A 17,959-nucleotide genomic window follows, 5' to 3' on the forward strand; every position below is an offset into this window, starting at 1 on the left:
GCCGAACACTGTGCAGCACAAAAATAGATTAGCACACATAATGAAAATGGATTAATTTCTCTTTCCTGCTCTGCTTTGAAGGATGAGGCATCTACATGTATAGCATCACTAGTAATATATAATTGGCTTGTTTGAAGATAATGCTATATTTACTAGGATAATAGTTTTGGCCGCATTAAACCCTTTCCGCAGTACAGTAAAATGAACCATCTCCTGCCTTTTCTCCTCTAACAACATTATCAGCCCATCATGTCTCTTTTGTGTGTGTTATTTAACACTGAAAGGAAGAAAGAGGCGGCCTTTACATTAGCTGGGAGAGGATTTCTCCGTGGCGGCGCTGAGCGGCCGCAGCATCGCAACCGCAACAAAGAGCGACACGCACTCGAGCCCCTCTCTCAGTGGCCGCTTGTCAGTGTCACGCCGCCAACAGACTGTGTGCCTTCGTCCCAGCTCCCAGTTATGGGAAGGTGCGCTGGGATTACGTGCAGAATGCTCTGCACGGTGCAGGAGCTTATACTCCACACCACAAGTCTGATTCCCATTGAGAAGCCTGTATAATACCACACCTGCAGTGCCAGATAAGCCCTCAATCCTCTCTTTTATTCTACAGCTATTATTCTCCTATGTAATATCACATCAGCAAAAAAAAAAAAAAAAAGGGGAGAAAAAATCATTATGAAAGAAAAGGTGCGAGCAAATGGAAATACAGCGTCAATTTATCATGTTAATATTCATGCACTTACCTTATCCCTGCATGTTTTGCATGCCGTATGCACTGCAGGGTGTGCGGTAGCTTATTCATCCCTAAATGTTGAACAGGGAAACTTAATCGGCGAACCACGACGCTCACGTCACAATCAACAGGCTGATCATTCCTCTGACAGCTGGAAAGATAAAGTGTTCTTTTGCTATGAAATTGCAGTCGGGGGTGGTGTGATGGTGCAGAGGTAATTTGACAGCAGGACAAAACGGGGGTTTATGATTGATGGCTACCTCTCTTGTTTTTTTCCCCCTCACGATTAGATCCACTGCTTTCTTTAAGCAAGCTAACCTAAAACAGTCATTCATGCCCAGCTCAAACCCTGAAGCAAAGCAACTTAAATAATTATAAATTGTGATGCAATGACTATTGTATGGAAAAGTAAAGATTCCTGGTTAATGTTGAAATTTAGGACATATGAAAAAAAATGTAAGCCTGACCGCAGACAGAAAGAGTGAAAGTGTCCCAACCCTGACTGACATTTGGCGTCCTGACTCTTCACAGCCGATTCGGTCCAAAATACTGACAGTATATCTACCGAGGCCGGCCTTTGATCTGCTCTCTGACCGACTTAGTTAACAAGCTCGACCCATTACAAAACCATGAGAGTGTTTAATATAGCAAAGTGAAGCATGAATTTAAAAGCAGCATGGTGCCATTTCCCAGCTTTGATGAGCAGACACGACTTTGTGGGCGCGCGGTGGAAAAGCTGGCCGGGAAATGTCATGTCATCAGAATCCTGTGATTGCAGTGCTCGCGTTGAGTGGGTTCAGAGGGGACGGAGCACAAAAACATATCTAAATGTAAATCCAATCTAATGAGCTCACTATGGCATAATTTAATCAAATCTACATATGAAAGAACCTCTGCCCCGTACATCGGGATGGAAGTGGTAGTAATTAGCTTTACAGATTGAAGGTATATCCTGGCTTGACTAAATCCAACCAAAGACGGGCAAGATACATATTTGCAGTGCGTATACACTATGGACAAATAGAACAGAGCTAACATGTTTTTGAGATGAGTAGACACATGAATATACTACAGGAAAGCAACGTGTTTGACGCAAGAGCTTCATGTACTGCAGTTTATGAATAGCGTGTTTCCTCTGTATGATGAAGGGTATTCTGCACATTTAAGTTTTACACCAGCCTCAATATAGATTGAGGCTTTAAAGGATTTGCAAATGTTTGCTTTCTCACTGTTCTCCAGGATATTTGAACTCTTTACCAGTGATTCGCAATGTGCGTACATACTGATACCATTATATAAGTGATGAACTTTTAGCTGATTCATCAATTAATAGGTGTTCGGAAGAAAATAACAAGTCCCTATAGCGGCTCTGTGAGGTTGCACTAAGGCACACTGGTGCTTTGAACTAAATGCTAACGGAGGGATCAAAAATCATCACGATACATCAATCTGGGAACCATGAATGTCCGTAAAAACATTTGTGCTTGAAATATTTTGCTGGATATGTAAACATTTTGACCGGTGGCAATCTATTGGACCGACAGACAGAGCGATGGACAGACATTGCCGTACCTAGAACCATGCTGTTAATCTGAAAACTAATTTCAAGTCGTTTATCAAGAAAAATGCATTGCGTTTATCTTACAATTTAGATTTTGCTGCTTTTCCTTTTTATATCATTATAAATTAAATGATTTTAAGGATTTCGGTCTGTTGGCCAGACAAAACAAATACTTTTGTAGCGTTAGCTTGGGCCTCTGGGAGCTTGTGATGAGCAATTTCTGACATCTAAAAGGGTTAACAATTAACCACTGCAGCCCTACTTGATAGCGTTTAACAATCCTGCCCCTTTTAATAACCTCTACTACTGCAATGTGCCTGTACTGTGTTTATCTGACATTGAGTCAGCGATATCTGTCTTTTCTAACAGACTGTTGTTGTTTGCACATTTGCTGTTGCAGATAACTGAGCAGGACAGACAGTCACTGCATAGATAAAAGCTACCTGATCCTGCACCCTGCATGCGAGATGTAGAACAAAGATTGGAATTCAATACAAGGGTAAACATGCAGCACACTGTACTGTTGCTTCTTGTGTACTGCACATCAATATAGTGCTGGATTTTTTTCAACATTGTCTGGCTCCTGGAATTAGATTTGTTTTGGTTTAAAGCAATCTCATGACCTGAGCAATTAGAGAAATGGCAAGTTGTCAAGTGAATTGGAGCTTGTCATATTTTTGAATTCTCTTCTATTAAAAAAACATGGTGGGAGCTCCACAGAGACTACATAGAGATGATGATATATCCCCAGCCTATTTTTATACAATATTATTTAAAGCAAGAATCCACAACAGCCTTTGAATCTCCCACAAGGGGATGAGATGCTGAAGAAAATGAAAGTGCGGATAGAAATCACACATCAGGCTGGGAGTGTTAAGACATGAGTGGACCACGTCAGTCCAGCTGTTCACCTCATCAGTTACCTGAAATAAAAGTGCTGTGTGTCCCTCAATGCCTAATTTGGAAAGTGAAAGTCACTGTATTCATGGAGAGATTACACACACACACACACACACACACACACACACACACACTGGCTCAGAGAGGCCCAATTACCTGCTGGGAAATGCTGGCACTCAACAGGCCCCAGACTGGTACCAGGAGCCCACAGAAGGCTCACTCCCTCAGCTTCAAGCTCACAGCAAAACAAAGGGGATTTCATGATTCTGTTTAAATCCTTGGGCTTTGGATACATTTCGGCTCCCCCCCCCCCCACCTCCCCCTATATGAACCTTTTAAAAACTGATTTATCCTCTATTACTAAGGCACCAGGCCCAGATCTGGCCTTGGGCATGCTCAGAGCAGCACACCACATTGTTCATGAGGGAAACAGGGTCAGGATTACTAAATAAGAGATATTGTAAAATCACTCTTATAGCTTTGGATAAGGCGCAGGCACGTGCTAAGCGCAGATTGAAGCACTCAAAATACACGTTATGGCCTGAAAGTGATCTGATATTTAGAGTAATCTGGTCAACCAGTTTGCCTTCAATGCCTTTCAATCTCCTCTGTGTTGACAAATGTTGGAACCGTGTTCAGATGAGTCAAAAGCCCCAAACATCGAGGCAGAGATTTGGTTCTCTTTACATATAACTTGGTATCCCTTCACTGGAGGCACATAGGGAAAGAAAATCAGCTCTGCTCTCTCGTCACTTTTTTTCTGTTGGTCGAGTCGCAGCAACCAGGCTGAGCAGGCAGTTGATTGGCAGTTTCTCCTCTATTCAGATTGATTCTGGTAAGAATGTATGTTTGTTGGTCTTGTAACCCGTGGTAATTACATTCTAAGAAGTAAAGACCACGGGTGGCAGGAGAGAAAAATGAATGAATGCATGGAGACGGAGCTGTGGATGCAGAGTGGAAATGTGGATGAAAGATCTTTTTGTGGGTTACAGAAATACAGCCTGATGCACTAGTCGCCAGGAAATGGCAAGTTAACTTTTGAGTAATAAAATGAGGCATCAAGCATATCTAGCTGAGACGGATCATAACAGTGATGGGCAAAAGAGTGTGAAACTGCTTTTGGCACAAGCAGAGGCCCAAATTTTTAGGTCTTTTGAATAGATTTTAATAGAGTTGCAAGGGGATGGATGAATGTCTGTGTTACATTTGTAGCATTTTACATGTGATCTTATGTTTATTGTTAAATTATTAAAAATGATACCTCAGTAAATCAATTTTTACACGACAAGCACAAGATACACCGACAGTGTGTTAAACAGAGCATCATTACATCTACTTAAATAACAAATGCATTAATAAACACTTGTTACATATCCCTGGCAATTAAAGGAATAATTTGACATTTTGCGACATTATTTTTCTGGCCTAGTGATGGATGAGAGTGGTGTTGATCTTCTCATTCAATTCATGCAAAAAAAGTGAATAAGCGTATTAATCCTTTGTACCGTCTGACATTAAACTTATTGGAAGGAAATGATCATATGAACTGTTCTTTGTTTTTTCTGGTAATATTCAAGCTTTCCATATATTTACCGTTTTGAAGAAAAGCTGCTGGCAAAAAAATTTGCTCTTAATCTTTCTCTTAGATTTGCCAATGATATGTTCCTATTTGTATATCTAGCTGTGCTCTTTGATGGAAAAGACTAAAACAGATGAGAAACAGTAAATGAAGAGGGAAAACAAGAGGTGTAGATGAAAGGGGGGAGAACTGAGACGGAGATGTGAAGCTGAGGGGGAGAATCGTAGTGGGGAGAGGAGGGTGAAGCAGGGGAACGATGAGCAGGATGAGCGAGGGAGAATATGAGCGGAGTACAATGTAGAAAGATTGTATTGGGAACCTGAGACTTTGTATGTCAATACGCACACATCTACACAGCCCCACACACACACACACAGCGGTCAATTGTTGATGCTCAAAAGCATATTTTTCTCATTTTGTAATGACATCTGTTCCGCTGCTCCACAGATTTCAATTTTCCGAGCTAATAGGGCCAACCCACTGGCCATCAGCACATTTAATGTGAACTAGAAATTGACCAATAACAGTTTTGTGCTCAGGTCTGGCCTGACGCCCACAGATCGATCAATATCTGGGTCTCATTCTGCTGCCCAATGTATTAGCCGAACAACTAAACCACGCATACGTACGTACAGCCACTGAAAGGCAATCGAAACTGTGCTTGACCCTATAGCTTGTTCCTGCACAAAGTTATATACTGTTATTCTGTTAAAATGTCTTTGAAGCACATGTGTACTGTGCAGAGTTGGCACATTAACATGCAAACTGGCAGCTCTTTCGTTGGTATATCAGAAGTTACATGCACAACTGCACATTTCTGATAATCTGAAGCAAATACAACACAATGATTTCCGTTTGAAAAGTGCTGAGGCTATTCTAATCTATTTATCACTATGGTTGACGTGCTCAGCCTCACTTGGCTTCCCGCGTCAAATTTTTAACACCTATGTGGATATAGGTTTTGGAAGATGGAAGTCTTATTGCTAATACATTTTGTTTTATTGGCTGGAGCTCTCTGCAATGTTTACCTCTCTTGAGGCAGTGTTGCCGAAAATTGGTAAGGGAATTGAGTCTTGGTTTGGGAACCACATTCCTAAAAGTGTGGAATAGTTTCCCGTCGGGTTTCAATATTGAAATGTCTATCAAGTTTGAAATTATAATTCACCCATGTGGAGTTTTTTTTCTCTTTTTCTCAATTTCTTTTGCTGTTGTGCGAGGCTGGTTATTTTCTCATTTCTTAATGAATTCAAATGAGTTGAAGAACAGCTTTGAACTGGAATCAGACACTCGGAGTGGAGACAGATAGATAGAGGCAGACAGACTGTGGCTGTGGAGACCTACAGAAACAGCTTCCACATGGCTTTTTATGCATATATTTACTTTTCTACATAAAAGTCCCGTCTATTCTTTACCTACATTTATCCAGTTCATACTTGGCCAATAAAGGTGATTCTGATTCTGCCAGTGTGCCGCACACCAGGTTCATTATCTCCGCCAGGCGTAAGCCTGAGGTAGAGGTGGTGTGTTCGGTCGCATGCGTGACTGTGTAAGTACGTCCGGCCGTGACTGAGCGAATGTGCACCTCTGTGTCTATCCACGGCTTGTCTCGCATTCTGATGCAGTAGACTGCACAATATTGTGGGTGACCAGTTATGCCTGCATGCTCAAAGATCTCTCGTGGTGACTCACACTTTCCCAGAGCACCTTTTATCACCTGTTTTATACCTGCTAGTGATAACACAGCTGAGTGCATCTATGAAAAACGTCTCTTGTTTTTGAGTTCGAATAAAGTCAAACAGCACTGGTTGTATTACTCAATCACACAGTACAGCAGTGGTCGTTGCAGACACATCTGTCGGAGCTCTGCACTCTGCTGAGTGCACCTTTCTTGTTTCAACTGAAACAATTTTGTCATGTTTGGACAAAAAAAAAAAAAAAAACCTTGGGTGATGGCGTCCTGCTCTGACCTGGCAAGATAACGGCACTACCAGAAAACTCTCCCATCATCACTGTCATCATCTCTACCCCGGTACCTGCGGCATTCACACACAAAATGACGGAATTCTCTTCAGTAACACGGGGAAAGAAAAATGTAATTGGCTTCCTCAGACAACTTATTGCAAAAACTTCCCCACGACTCTTCTGTAAAGTGAGGCAGTGCGAGGCCAATCTCAGCAGGGGGTTGAAGCCCAGGTGACAGACTAGTAATAAAAGAGAGCACGTACTGTACCTCCACTGTCTTGTGGGACCAAAGCTGATGAAGCGAGATATGTGATCTCTCTCTGTCAATCTTTCATACAGGCAGTGACAAAAAAAATGCTGTTAGCATTCTTTCTACGCTCTGATTGCTTAGGTTCTTTATCATTTCCCTCTGATTTGCTGGGACTGCGCAGAGTGTTCTGTTAGTTATGCTAATTGCCTCCAGACCTCCCAGAGAGTGCCATCCCTTCCCAGTTGGATGGCTGTGAAGTTGTTTGCCCAAGCAGAGTCTTGTGTGTGTGTGTGTGTGTGTGTGTGTGTGTGTGTGTGTGTGTTTACAGTGCGCAGCTACAATGTGTCACAGAAGCTTTAGTGATGCTGCACACGGGCGTTTGTGTGTAATTATGTGTGTCGCGGTGCATCAGCACGGATCTTCAAGCGCCAGCCATGGTTGGGTGCATTGTATTCCCAATTCTCCAAACACTGAGTGAAGAAGGAAAGCAGGCCGATGTTTCATCTTAATGCTGTCATATATCGATTCTTCTTCTTCTCATCCTTTGCCATCTTTGATCCTATTAGTAAAGCCAATCCTGTGGAAAAAGAAAGACTTTTCGCATTTCTTTCTCCCCAGTGGATTACATCCTGTGGATTTCAGGGAAAGCAAATGACCATGTCCTGCGACTGAGGAAATAGTTAGAGTAAAATCCCCTCATTTGTCATGCTGTCTAAAGCCCACGCCTTTCTGAATTCTCAGATTTAACTCAATGTATGCCTCAGTGTTTTCATTTGAGCTGAGCAACCCCAGGACCTGCCTGGCGACTACACTCACTTATGTCCACCATTACGCCTGTAATTTGAATTCCCTGCAAAGAGACGAGTGCTGCACCGTCCTTGTACAGTACAATCAGTGTGCAAGATCAAAGCCGTTTCCTGTCAATCACTTAGGTTGCACAGCTAATGACATCAGCTAATGCCATTAGCTGACTAAGGGGGGGGGCAAACAACTTCACCATCCATTTCACTTACTCACCAAGCCTGACTCTGTTTATGACATGCTCTGCTGATGAAACAGACGTCTTTCCCACAGTATTATACCTTTACCCACACAAAGACACAACAAAGGCCGCCTTCTGTTTGTATCAAATTAAATCGAATGTAAAATGCCTTGGTGGTATGATATGCTTGTATTTGAACTCTGGATGCTCTGAGCATTTCTCCACAAATCATAAGGTCTGCCAGGTGGATGAAAAGGGTGTATCAGCAGGGGGCAAGATTTGCCTCAAATCCACTGAATCAATTAAGAATTGTTTAATGCCAAAAGGGCCTTTAGTGTCAGCAGCCCCACGAAGAGCTGCTTATCTGGGTCATCCAGGCATAGCTCATCTACAGTATGTGTTTGAAATAAACTTTTTTTCTGATGAACATTTCATTTTGGATTTAAGGATGCAATAAACAACTGAATATTCCTTATGTTAAATCAAATACTGAGCTTTTCTCCCTCTACTGTAGGTCCACAGTTGCCATGGTAAGGTTCTTTACATGAGCCTCCTGTCGTCAGGGGAGAAAGCATTTCAACCCAATTGATTTCTTGATTGGTATGGTTATGTTTAACTCACACATAGCAGAAAGACCGTCGTCCTTGAAGTATCACATATCACCTATTTGCTTTAATATGTATTCATTTAAATATATTTTAATCAATTTAATCAAAACCACAATTTTCCCCTCACCTTAAACAACCCGTTGTTGCCTTAACCAAACCACACTCAGCACTGTGAACCCGGTCTCTGGTGGTGTGTAAGTCCTGCACTTTGTTGCCTCCTGTCGGGGAAAAATGTTGCCCGTGGACATAATTCAGGAAGCAAAACATTACACAAAACCGAGGTTAAGACAATCAGCTATTGCTGCTCGGCAAATGCACGGAAACTCAAGTTTAACCTTCAAGGAGGAATGACTGGTGCTGAGCTCTCGTGACTGTAACCAATCATTTCTCACCATGAGGTCCATCTGAAAAGGGTCTGCAGGGACAACAAGCAAACTTGTGGACCTCAGAGGAAAACAAATCCACTTTCATCGTCTGAAGAAATAGCAGTTGAGTGGATAAATAGCTGTATCACAGCTGGTAGGAAAATGCTAATCCGTAATTACAGTAGCTGTAGACTAGAAAATACATATTGGGATTTCTCTCCTTGGTATACTTTCATTATTTTCCTCAATAAAAATATTTGCCAAATTGTAGTTCAGTGGCTGGTTAAGAGTCATTGCCGATTTTAAAGCTGCACTGATTAATCAATATTCTTATATCGACATTGGATCACATGACTGTAGGCAAAGGTGTTGCTCGTAGGGAAAAACTGACAATTATCACACAAATATGCAGTACCTCTTAGTACTAAAAAAAGCTTTTTACGATCTTTTTACACATTGTTTGGGTTTTCTGGTCCGCAATGTCCGGCTCTTCAATCTCAAATTCTGCGTTTTGTTTTCATAGAAAAGAAACTCTGTGAAACCGACTGTATGAGACGCTCAACACCACATTGCAGACAGAAAACGTTTGGGAGAAAAGTCGAACATCTGGCGAGCTAAAAACTCACATATTACTCTCATGGAGTTGGTGGAGACCACAACAGCTAAAGGGAGAGTAAATATTGGCTTTTACAGGTGGACAGGAAAATGACTCCCGATGACTGCTGATATTGCTCTGTATGTGTTGTATTTAGGCAGTTACTTCCGAACACATCTGTTGTGACAACTTTATATGTCAGTGTGTTTTTTACAACTTGTTCCTGAGCCCCCAAGTAGCCCATGAAATAAATGATTGCAGCTTTAAACACAAGTTTAAACACAATAAGTGTGAGCTGAAATATGTGTAATTAATGTTTGATTTTTTTCGAAGGAATTCTTAATCCATATGGATAATAATAAATTAAAGAGAGCATGTAAGTAACAATACTTAGGTTAGTCAGTGTTTAAGTAGATACAACAAACAACAGTAGGCTATACTATAGCTCACCTTTAAACCGGACAATAAAGCTGCTTCCATACTAACCCGGCTGTCATTTGTCTTAGAACTAGTGGCTCAGTTAAATTTGTTCAGTGGGATTCAGTTGGCTTTGTTACAGACCCCAGTTCATGCCAGCTTTTTTAAGCATACCAAAATGTTGGGTTTGTACTACAAATTGTACTCAACAGTGTTCTTTACACGACCTTTCACTTCATGACTTTTGTCTGTGTGTTATGACCCATATAATATGACATATGGCTCCCTGGTGCAGCGTTTCCCTCTGCTCTCTAGAGCCTTGTGTAAGTGCCATACGGGGCAAGCGAGTCGTCATCTATCACTTTATAATACAGCATTTCATTCAGTGACGATACATTTTTGCACTGGATTTGGCAAATTATTATTAAATGTGTATTTATCTATAGGGCTTTTGCTTTACAGACAAAATGTGTTCTTTTCAGTGTGATAAACTAAGTCAAACGCTTTCTTCTGCTGCGGGAAAGACTCACGATGTTCAAGAGACAGACTCAATTTTAGCGTTCCGGTCGAGGCCTCCAGTGAGAGGTATCCTAGTTCTCGCTTTATGGTAATGAACATTACAGCTCATAGAAAAGCCTTTTGAAGCATTTAAGTAGAACCAAGAGTGAAAAAAAAGAAGAGAGTGGGAGACAATTTTCATATGGGGTTCCTACAAAGTCAGCTTATTCTGTTGGCCTCTTCTTTTTCTTGAAGCAGAACTGTGGACCAGCTCTCAGCCCTGACAATCTCCTCCTACGATGAAACCAGGAGATGCTCAAAGCCAACAAGTAATAACCCACGAGACTTTGCTCTCCAGGTGGTAGAAGCCATTTTGGATTTAACAGAATTAATGTGTGTACAGTGTGTGAGCTTCCTCTCACCTAACATTGACATGAGATAATCTGTTTCAAGTCTTCCTTTTTTTCTTTTTTTTTTTTGCCCGTTTCGTCAGTAGACTGTTAAACACTTGCTGTGGAAACTTAGGTAGAACACACCACAGAATGACCCTTAGTCGTGTTAAATCCACTGCAGCCTCTAAACGTGAACAGATGCCGGTCACGGCAGCATTGGTAATTCAAAAAAATTATCTTTGGTAATCTGTTCTTTTGAATAATCGGTCTGGCCTGTTCCCAGTCTGAATGCATACATAATAAACATGCATACATACAGACAGATGTAGATACACACATCCAAACACACATGAATTTGTAGATACACACATATACATACATACATAGGAAAGCATTCAACACATTTTAACATGTTCACAGATGTATTGATAAAGTATTGGCTTTTATATTATATATATATATTATAATATTTAATTGCACGTACAGTAACAAGTGTAGTTGCCGTCAACTCCGGTGTCCTTCACTTCCCCTGGTTTACTTCACCACAGCGGCCTATCTGCTCGCACTTCGTGTGTGTTTGTTTCTATGTGTGTTTGTAGTTGAAGGAGCTCAACCCGAAAGAGAAAGCAGAGAAAATGCTGCAGCAGCATGATAATAAATTACATCAAAACATTAAAAAGTACTAATAAAAAGCACCAGTAACATCGGGGCTTATCAATACTACAATCTTTAATTACTATGCACCAGGGCCTGTTTAATACCGGGTTTTGGAACGCATCCCTAAAATGCAAAAAGCTCTTGCTAGAGCCAGTGTCCGTTCTGGGTTGCTGTAAAAACATGGCGGTGCAAGATGGCGGACTCCGTGGAAGACGACCTGCTCCCTACGTAGATACCGTAGGCACCGGGATAGGATTTTGGTATCAGAAGTGTTCTGGTTTTCGTTGGAGTCCAAGCAGTATTAACCAACCACGTATCAGCAGGCTTTGTTTTAATACAGGTAAACAGTCCATGTGGAGAGCAAAAGAGGCATTTTCAACATTATTTGTTGAACGTATATATTATAACATTAAAAAAACCCAGCCCTGTGTCCTATAGGAATTACTTTCACATTAGACCTCATGATTTGCCCACATTCACTTCTGATGCTGAAGTTGTAGTGTGTGTTTTAATATAAAGAGGCAGAACGTGAGGGTGTGGAGGTTGGGGTGCCAGATAAGCGTGTAGCATGTTTGACTTTCATGCAGGCGACCAGAGTTCAGCCCATCACATCATTTCTATTATTTCTCACCGCTATCTTTCCCTAACCTTGAGGATTTAGTTGCCTAATCCTAACCAGGCGACAACCTCCAGTTCTGAAAAGTGAAGCCAATGAGAATTTGCCTTAAACTTGCAAAAAGAAGTCTGATTGTATGGAAATCTATGAGAAAATGACCCTACAACTTTATGGTCTCAATCGCTAGTTTCAAGTGTTCTTCACTACAGCATGATGTTCATTTAGTACATTATGGTCCCATAATATGGTCATTTTACCTCGCAGAACACAGGATTTGCTGTTCTACCACAATATAATCCAAACTTGCCCTTTAAAACACCAAAGTCACACAACACAGCTTCAGTTCCCCGGCATGGTAAAGTAGTGAAAATATTCTAAATATAGAGCAGGCCTACACTTAATTAAACTGATATTGACTTATTTTTTTTTTAGGTGGGCTTTTTTTTCCAGGTGGCTAAACTGTGTTTCGCTGCTGCACCTGTCCACAGCAGCACATTGCTTTGCTTCTGTGCTGGCTCTCCTGTCTGTTTCTCCAAACTGGGGGCATGCCGAGCGCTATCTACTGCAAGTAATACCCAGACTTAGGACAAGTAACTCATACAAGCCCACTTCGACCAATCCAAACTATCCATTTAATCGTTTAATTTAACAATTTGGCAGTTTTTTTCCCTCTAACCTCAGCCATACATAATTGTCATGCACAGATATTTTGGAAAGCAGCATGTGAAAATTGTTGGCATTGCACGTTTACAACTTATCGTACAATAAGAGCGTTCAACAGGGCTTGATAAATAGTGATTATATTACCACCCTGGGCTACCTACAGCAGTCATTCTCTGGTCAGCAAACATAGCAAAACAGGTAGTGGTGATCAGACATCTGAAATTACCAGTGGTGCCTTGAGTGCTATATGTAATGTTATTTTGGTTAGAGTTCGATGTGTCTTTGGGTGTGTGTGTGTGTGTGCGAGAGAGAGAGAGAGAGAGAGAGAGAGAGAGAGAGAGAGAATAAGAGAGCTATTATTAAATTAAGGCTAAAGGCTTTTGGTTTTGTAACTTTTCAACTTTCCATCCCGATCCACCGTGGCTGGGCCCACACATATACAAAAGAGCAGGCAAAGCTCTGAGTGAGAATCCTCCCACTCTCGTTAAGCACAGCGCCCTTTATCCTCAAATACTTGTGAACAGGTGATGAAAACTACACAGTATGCAAACAATGGTCGATGTGGTAGGTGTGGGATTAATAACGTCATAAAGTTGTTCCTGCAACTTGTGTGTGGTAGCCTCAATGTTAAGTGTGAGCAAGGCAATTTTTCACCCCTGAAACTTTATCTATATGACTAAGAGACAATCCTCCAATCTGTCATGTTTTTTAAAAAAACAACTCCATCACATCCTATTGCATGCCAGGCATATATGAAGTTCTTCCAAATGTCCTGATGGCCAGTTTGACAGTATGCGAGTGTGTGTAGGCATCCTTCTCAGTATGTGCCTGTCAGTACGTGTGTCTTAAAGAGACAACCTAGAACCTCTCGGTGAAAGCAATCAGGTGGCTGGAGAGTTATAATATCCTCTGAGACTCTGCACACCAGGGGGTTTGACTGACAGGAGGGAGTCTGGGTTTTTTTTTCCCTTCCTCTCCACTTTCACCTGCAAAGATTAAGTGGCTGACGGGAACCAGCGTAATACGGATGAATCTTCAGCCAACCTATATTTATGTTTGTGGAGTGGCTTTCAACTGGTCTGATTTTTTTTTTTTCCAATACATATTTTGAGGAATATTGCAATTAACTAATTAGAACACTGACTCACGTCTCTCTGTCAAATCTACAGGCAGGAGAGCTTAGCGTAGCTTAGCTCAAAGACGGGAAAGAGTAGGAAACTGGTAGCTTGTCTCTGTCCAAAGGTTAATAAACATTGTAAACTAAACTAAAGCTCACTAATTAAGACATTGTATCTTGTTTGTTTAATCCGTACAAAAACAGAAGTGTAACAACAGAAGTTTATACATTATATGCAGGACTATTGTGTCGTCACCGTGAGGTTTTCAGGATAAAAGTGAAGAATCTTGTACGCCGCTGGTTATTATAGAAGAACTGTACTTTTATTGAAGAACAGTTGTTGGCTTCTTTACCTACTTCTGCAAAATATGTCACTTAATTGTTCAGCCATCTAAAGCACTTATTATAAATGCTTCAGTCCGTCAAATAATCTGACTGCTCTTGTTGCTAATGGACCCAGGTTTAGAGAGGCTGCCGCATCCCAAGATTACCGCATTGAAATTTAAAAATGAAATGTGACCATAATGGAAGGATAAACAAAACTACACAAATAAAATAAGTAAATGTCCTATAAATACACGCTGTATACAGTATTTATCCATCATCTAACTATGACAAAGATATCTGTCGTAGCGACAGCCGAGTGAGAAAGAGTCTTTTTTACATACGCCTCGTGATTGGCAGCTAAACAGCGAGGATGAAAACACATGATTTTTCCTACATATTCATTTTTTTGGTGATCACAGGTCTGCGCAATCCCACACGTCTTACAAAAAACACACATAACACCCAAACATCCACACTCTCACAGGCAAATATATGCACTGGCACACCCAAGAACATGCAGATGCACACACTCAAAAACACATATAGATACAGAGATTTCACCCACACACAAGTTGTTGTTGTTTTTTACAAGTGCAGAACTGCTTAAACTTAGTGAAAAGATGCACTCCTCTTTTTCTGGGCTGTGTCTGCTGCTCTGCAGCCTGTTGTTGTGCCTGGTGCTCTGCAGTGCCATACTCTCGCACACCGCATCCCATTTAAGTGCTGCTACAACCCCCCAAACTACAACACCCAAACCCACACACTCCCATAGGCAACTGTCACAGTTCATTCATGTTAATATCACAAGTCATTTTGCATTCTGCCCCAGCAGCTTACAGCTAATTATGTGTCTCATAAATCATATATGTCCTCTTGGCAGAAAGGAAATCATTTGCATTTCATTAAATGTTCCAAACTGAATAAAAACCACTCGATGAAGGTTGATGCATTTAGAGTGGCTCTAATTATGTGACGATTACCTTTCATTTCCATAATTCGTGTTGCAGCTGTATGAACACAAGTGCTCATTGGCATTAGCTTAGGTGTCTCTGGGGGTCTTACCTGTGCACAGGAGAAACGCGGTGAATCCCACGCAGCGGAGCGGCCCCATGTCTCGCCGTGGACTCATGTTTATTCGTGGGGTTGTGGGAGGGGGCGCTGGATAACTCCCTCAGCAGAAAGCCGCACAACTTTGCACGCAATTTATCCTCTTTGAGCAGTTCTCCATTTAGAACAAATCAGCTGTATTCCGTGCGACACCACCTGCCATCACAGACACGAACGCACGGTCAGCATCGTCCCCTGAAAACACAGTGATAGCCCACATTTGTCGAATACACTCCCAACAGTCACACGGCACACATAATGAATGGACTGATCTCATTCTCCACGGTATAAGTTTGTTTTTCTCTGAAGCTGAAACAGGTGCCCCCCGGGGTGCTTCTGTCACCAAGCTCACCCTACAGCACCCAGGATGTGTAATATTTGACAAATGCGTGGTGAACGTGTCGTGGATTCCCTATACAGCTCTCTGTCTGTTTGCACACTTGTAAAAACAACCACTAGGCTACAAAAAAAGCAACGTAAACATCATTGAATATAAATAAGAATAAGTCTCAGAAATTGATGCAGTGCTTGTTTTTCTTTGCTTTGCTTCTTACCATATTTCTCTGATGCGCTGCGGTCTCATCCAATGCTGACATCAAAATACAACCGTCTCCTCTTTATCAGGCTGGAATCATTTCTCCAACGAGCCAACGAACAAAAAAAAAAAAGTCCTCAACAATCTCTGCTTTTCAAAGAGATCTCATGACAGGCGCAGCTATCTGGTTTTCTTCTTCTTCTTCTTCTTCTTTTTCATAGAGTGGTGGATTTACCGCGATACAAACCACCCGGCAAGTTGCACGTGAACACATGCGATATCTGATGAATTAGTCCTCCAACTTTCCACGCGATGGAGGAGCGTGCTGGTGGCGTGCAGGTGAGCTGGTTCAGGAGCCGTGGCCGCTCTGCACCCTGTGGCTGTGCACTCAGAGAGTGCTGGTGCAGAACGGAGCGGTGGGGGGGGGGGGGGGGGGGGGGGGGGGGGGTATGGGGGACGCGCACTCCGGGCTGGATTGGCAAATTAGAGGGTTTGAAGGCGTCACGTCAGCAAGTATTATGCCATTCAATTCCCGCCTCGCATCACATGGGAATTGCGTTTTTATGTAAGGTTTCGAACCGTTGGGGGGGGGGGGGGGAAGGTTCCTGGCAAATTAGAAAGGGGCTCCGCACCTCATCTTTTTTTGATTAGCTATATATTCTATGTTTAATGGTGAAAATGAGCATGAGACTGGGAGAGGTAGACAATAATCACAGTAAAACAGACACTTCATCGGGTGTATTTATTTCATATGGTATGAAGGCGGGACTATTTTAACACTGTTTTAAATCATCAAATAATAAGGAGAGGCTTGGCATATACTCCAGAGTAATCCACAATATGCATAACAGAAATCTGAGCTTGTGTGATACGCAATAAATTGCTCCAAACTAAGGGGAAAGTGGTTATCAATGACATAAAACAGCCCACATTACATTTTTATTTTACCTCTCCCATAACCTGCTGGATGGATCGTTAGTGTCCATTCAGTGAGGAGAGCAGTGGAGTGGTGCAACCTGTTGTGCCACGGGTCGTTCATGAGAGCCAACAGTGCCACCTATGGGGCACCTCTTGACTGCAAGCTGCTGCCCTCAGTGAGCTTCATGCCTCAGACTTGTGGAAGTGGTGCATACATATGAGTCGTCTTTAGAACAAGTGTGGGCTGAAAATAGTGATATACGCAAAAGGAGCAGTCACTCCTTAAGTGGCACAAAAGGACTCACAAGAGTCAGATTGTTTTAAGAATTGGTTAAAGGTGATGCAACAGGGCCCGAGATATCCTGACTTTTAGCTCTGTCAACCTCCAAAAACAATGGATCCTGCAAATTTCCTGATGCTGCTCAATGGCGTCTTTCATTGAACCCTCCCTGCCGCTGTACATGCCCAATACTTTCAAGTACGACATATGAAGTCTCAAGCCTAAGCGTGGGTGGATTATGAGACATTGGGCCCCTGGGCACAGACATGCAAAAGGATCCATTTTCATACATCAGAGCAATACACACAGACTTTGTATTCGTAGCCTCTTTTTGCTGTTGTTTTGTGTCTCTTTGTAGTCTTTACACATCTCTCTGTGAGTTTGTGTTACTTTGTGATTGTTTTGGTCTTTTTTTTTATTCATTTTTCTCTGTGGTTGTTTTGCGCCTTTTGTAGTAATTTTGCGTGTCTTTGTAGTTTTATTGTGTTGTCTTTGTGGTCATTGTATGTCTCTTTGTAGTCATTTTTTTATCTCTTTGTGGTTGTTTTGCCCCTTTTCATAGTTGTTGTAAGTCACTATGATGTCTCTTTGTGTCTCTTTGCAGCTGTTTTGCATCTTGTTGTATTTGTTTTGATCTCTTCCAGGTTGGTACTTTTCTCTTTGAGTGACATTTTGTAGGTGAAGGCCGGGGGGGGGGGGGGGGGGGGGGGGGGGTCACTGACACGTTGGGCCCCTGGGCCTGTGCCCATTAGATAGACCCGTTTAGTTATCCTACTGTATATTAGCCCAAGTTAAGAGAACTCTGATAAAACTATCAACTGTTTTGAGTAGCAGTGGGGAAAGAAGTGCCCTTTTACTTAAGTAAATGTAGCAATATGGTTTAAAATGACTCTGTTA

General features: G+C 41.9%; 1 protein-coding gene across 1 annotated transcript in view; it reads right to left on the reverse strand.

Annotated features, from left to right (window-relative positions):
• Positions 1-16,214, reverse strand: part of LOC142935530 (transmembrane protein 132C) — a 126,643-nt gene extending 110,429 nt beyond the window's left edge. The window contains exons 1-2 of the mRNA XM_076079939.1: positions 15,884-16,214; positions 15,285-15,524 (exon numbers count right to left, since the gene is read on the reverse strand). Coding sequence (XP_075936054.1) covers positions 15,285-15,351 — 67 coding nt within the window. The 5' untranslated portion in view covers positions 15,352-15,524; positions 15,884-16,214. The remainder of the gene's footprint in view (positions 1-15,284; positions 15,525-15,883) is intronic.
• Between the last annotated feature and the right edge of the window lie 1,745 nt (positions 16,215-17,959).

The sequence above is a fragment of the Anarhichas minor genome, unplaced genomic scaffold (assembly GCF_050575085.1).
Source record: "Anarhichas minor isolate MPS153535 unplaced genomic scaffold, ASM5057508v1 ptg000073l, whole genome shotgun sequence".
Classification (NCBI taxonomy): Eukaryota; Metazoa; Chordata; class Actinopteri; order Perciformes; family Anarhichadidae; genus Anarhichas; species Anarhichas minor.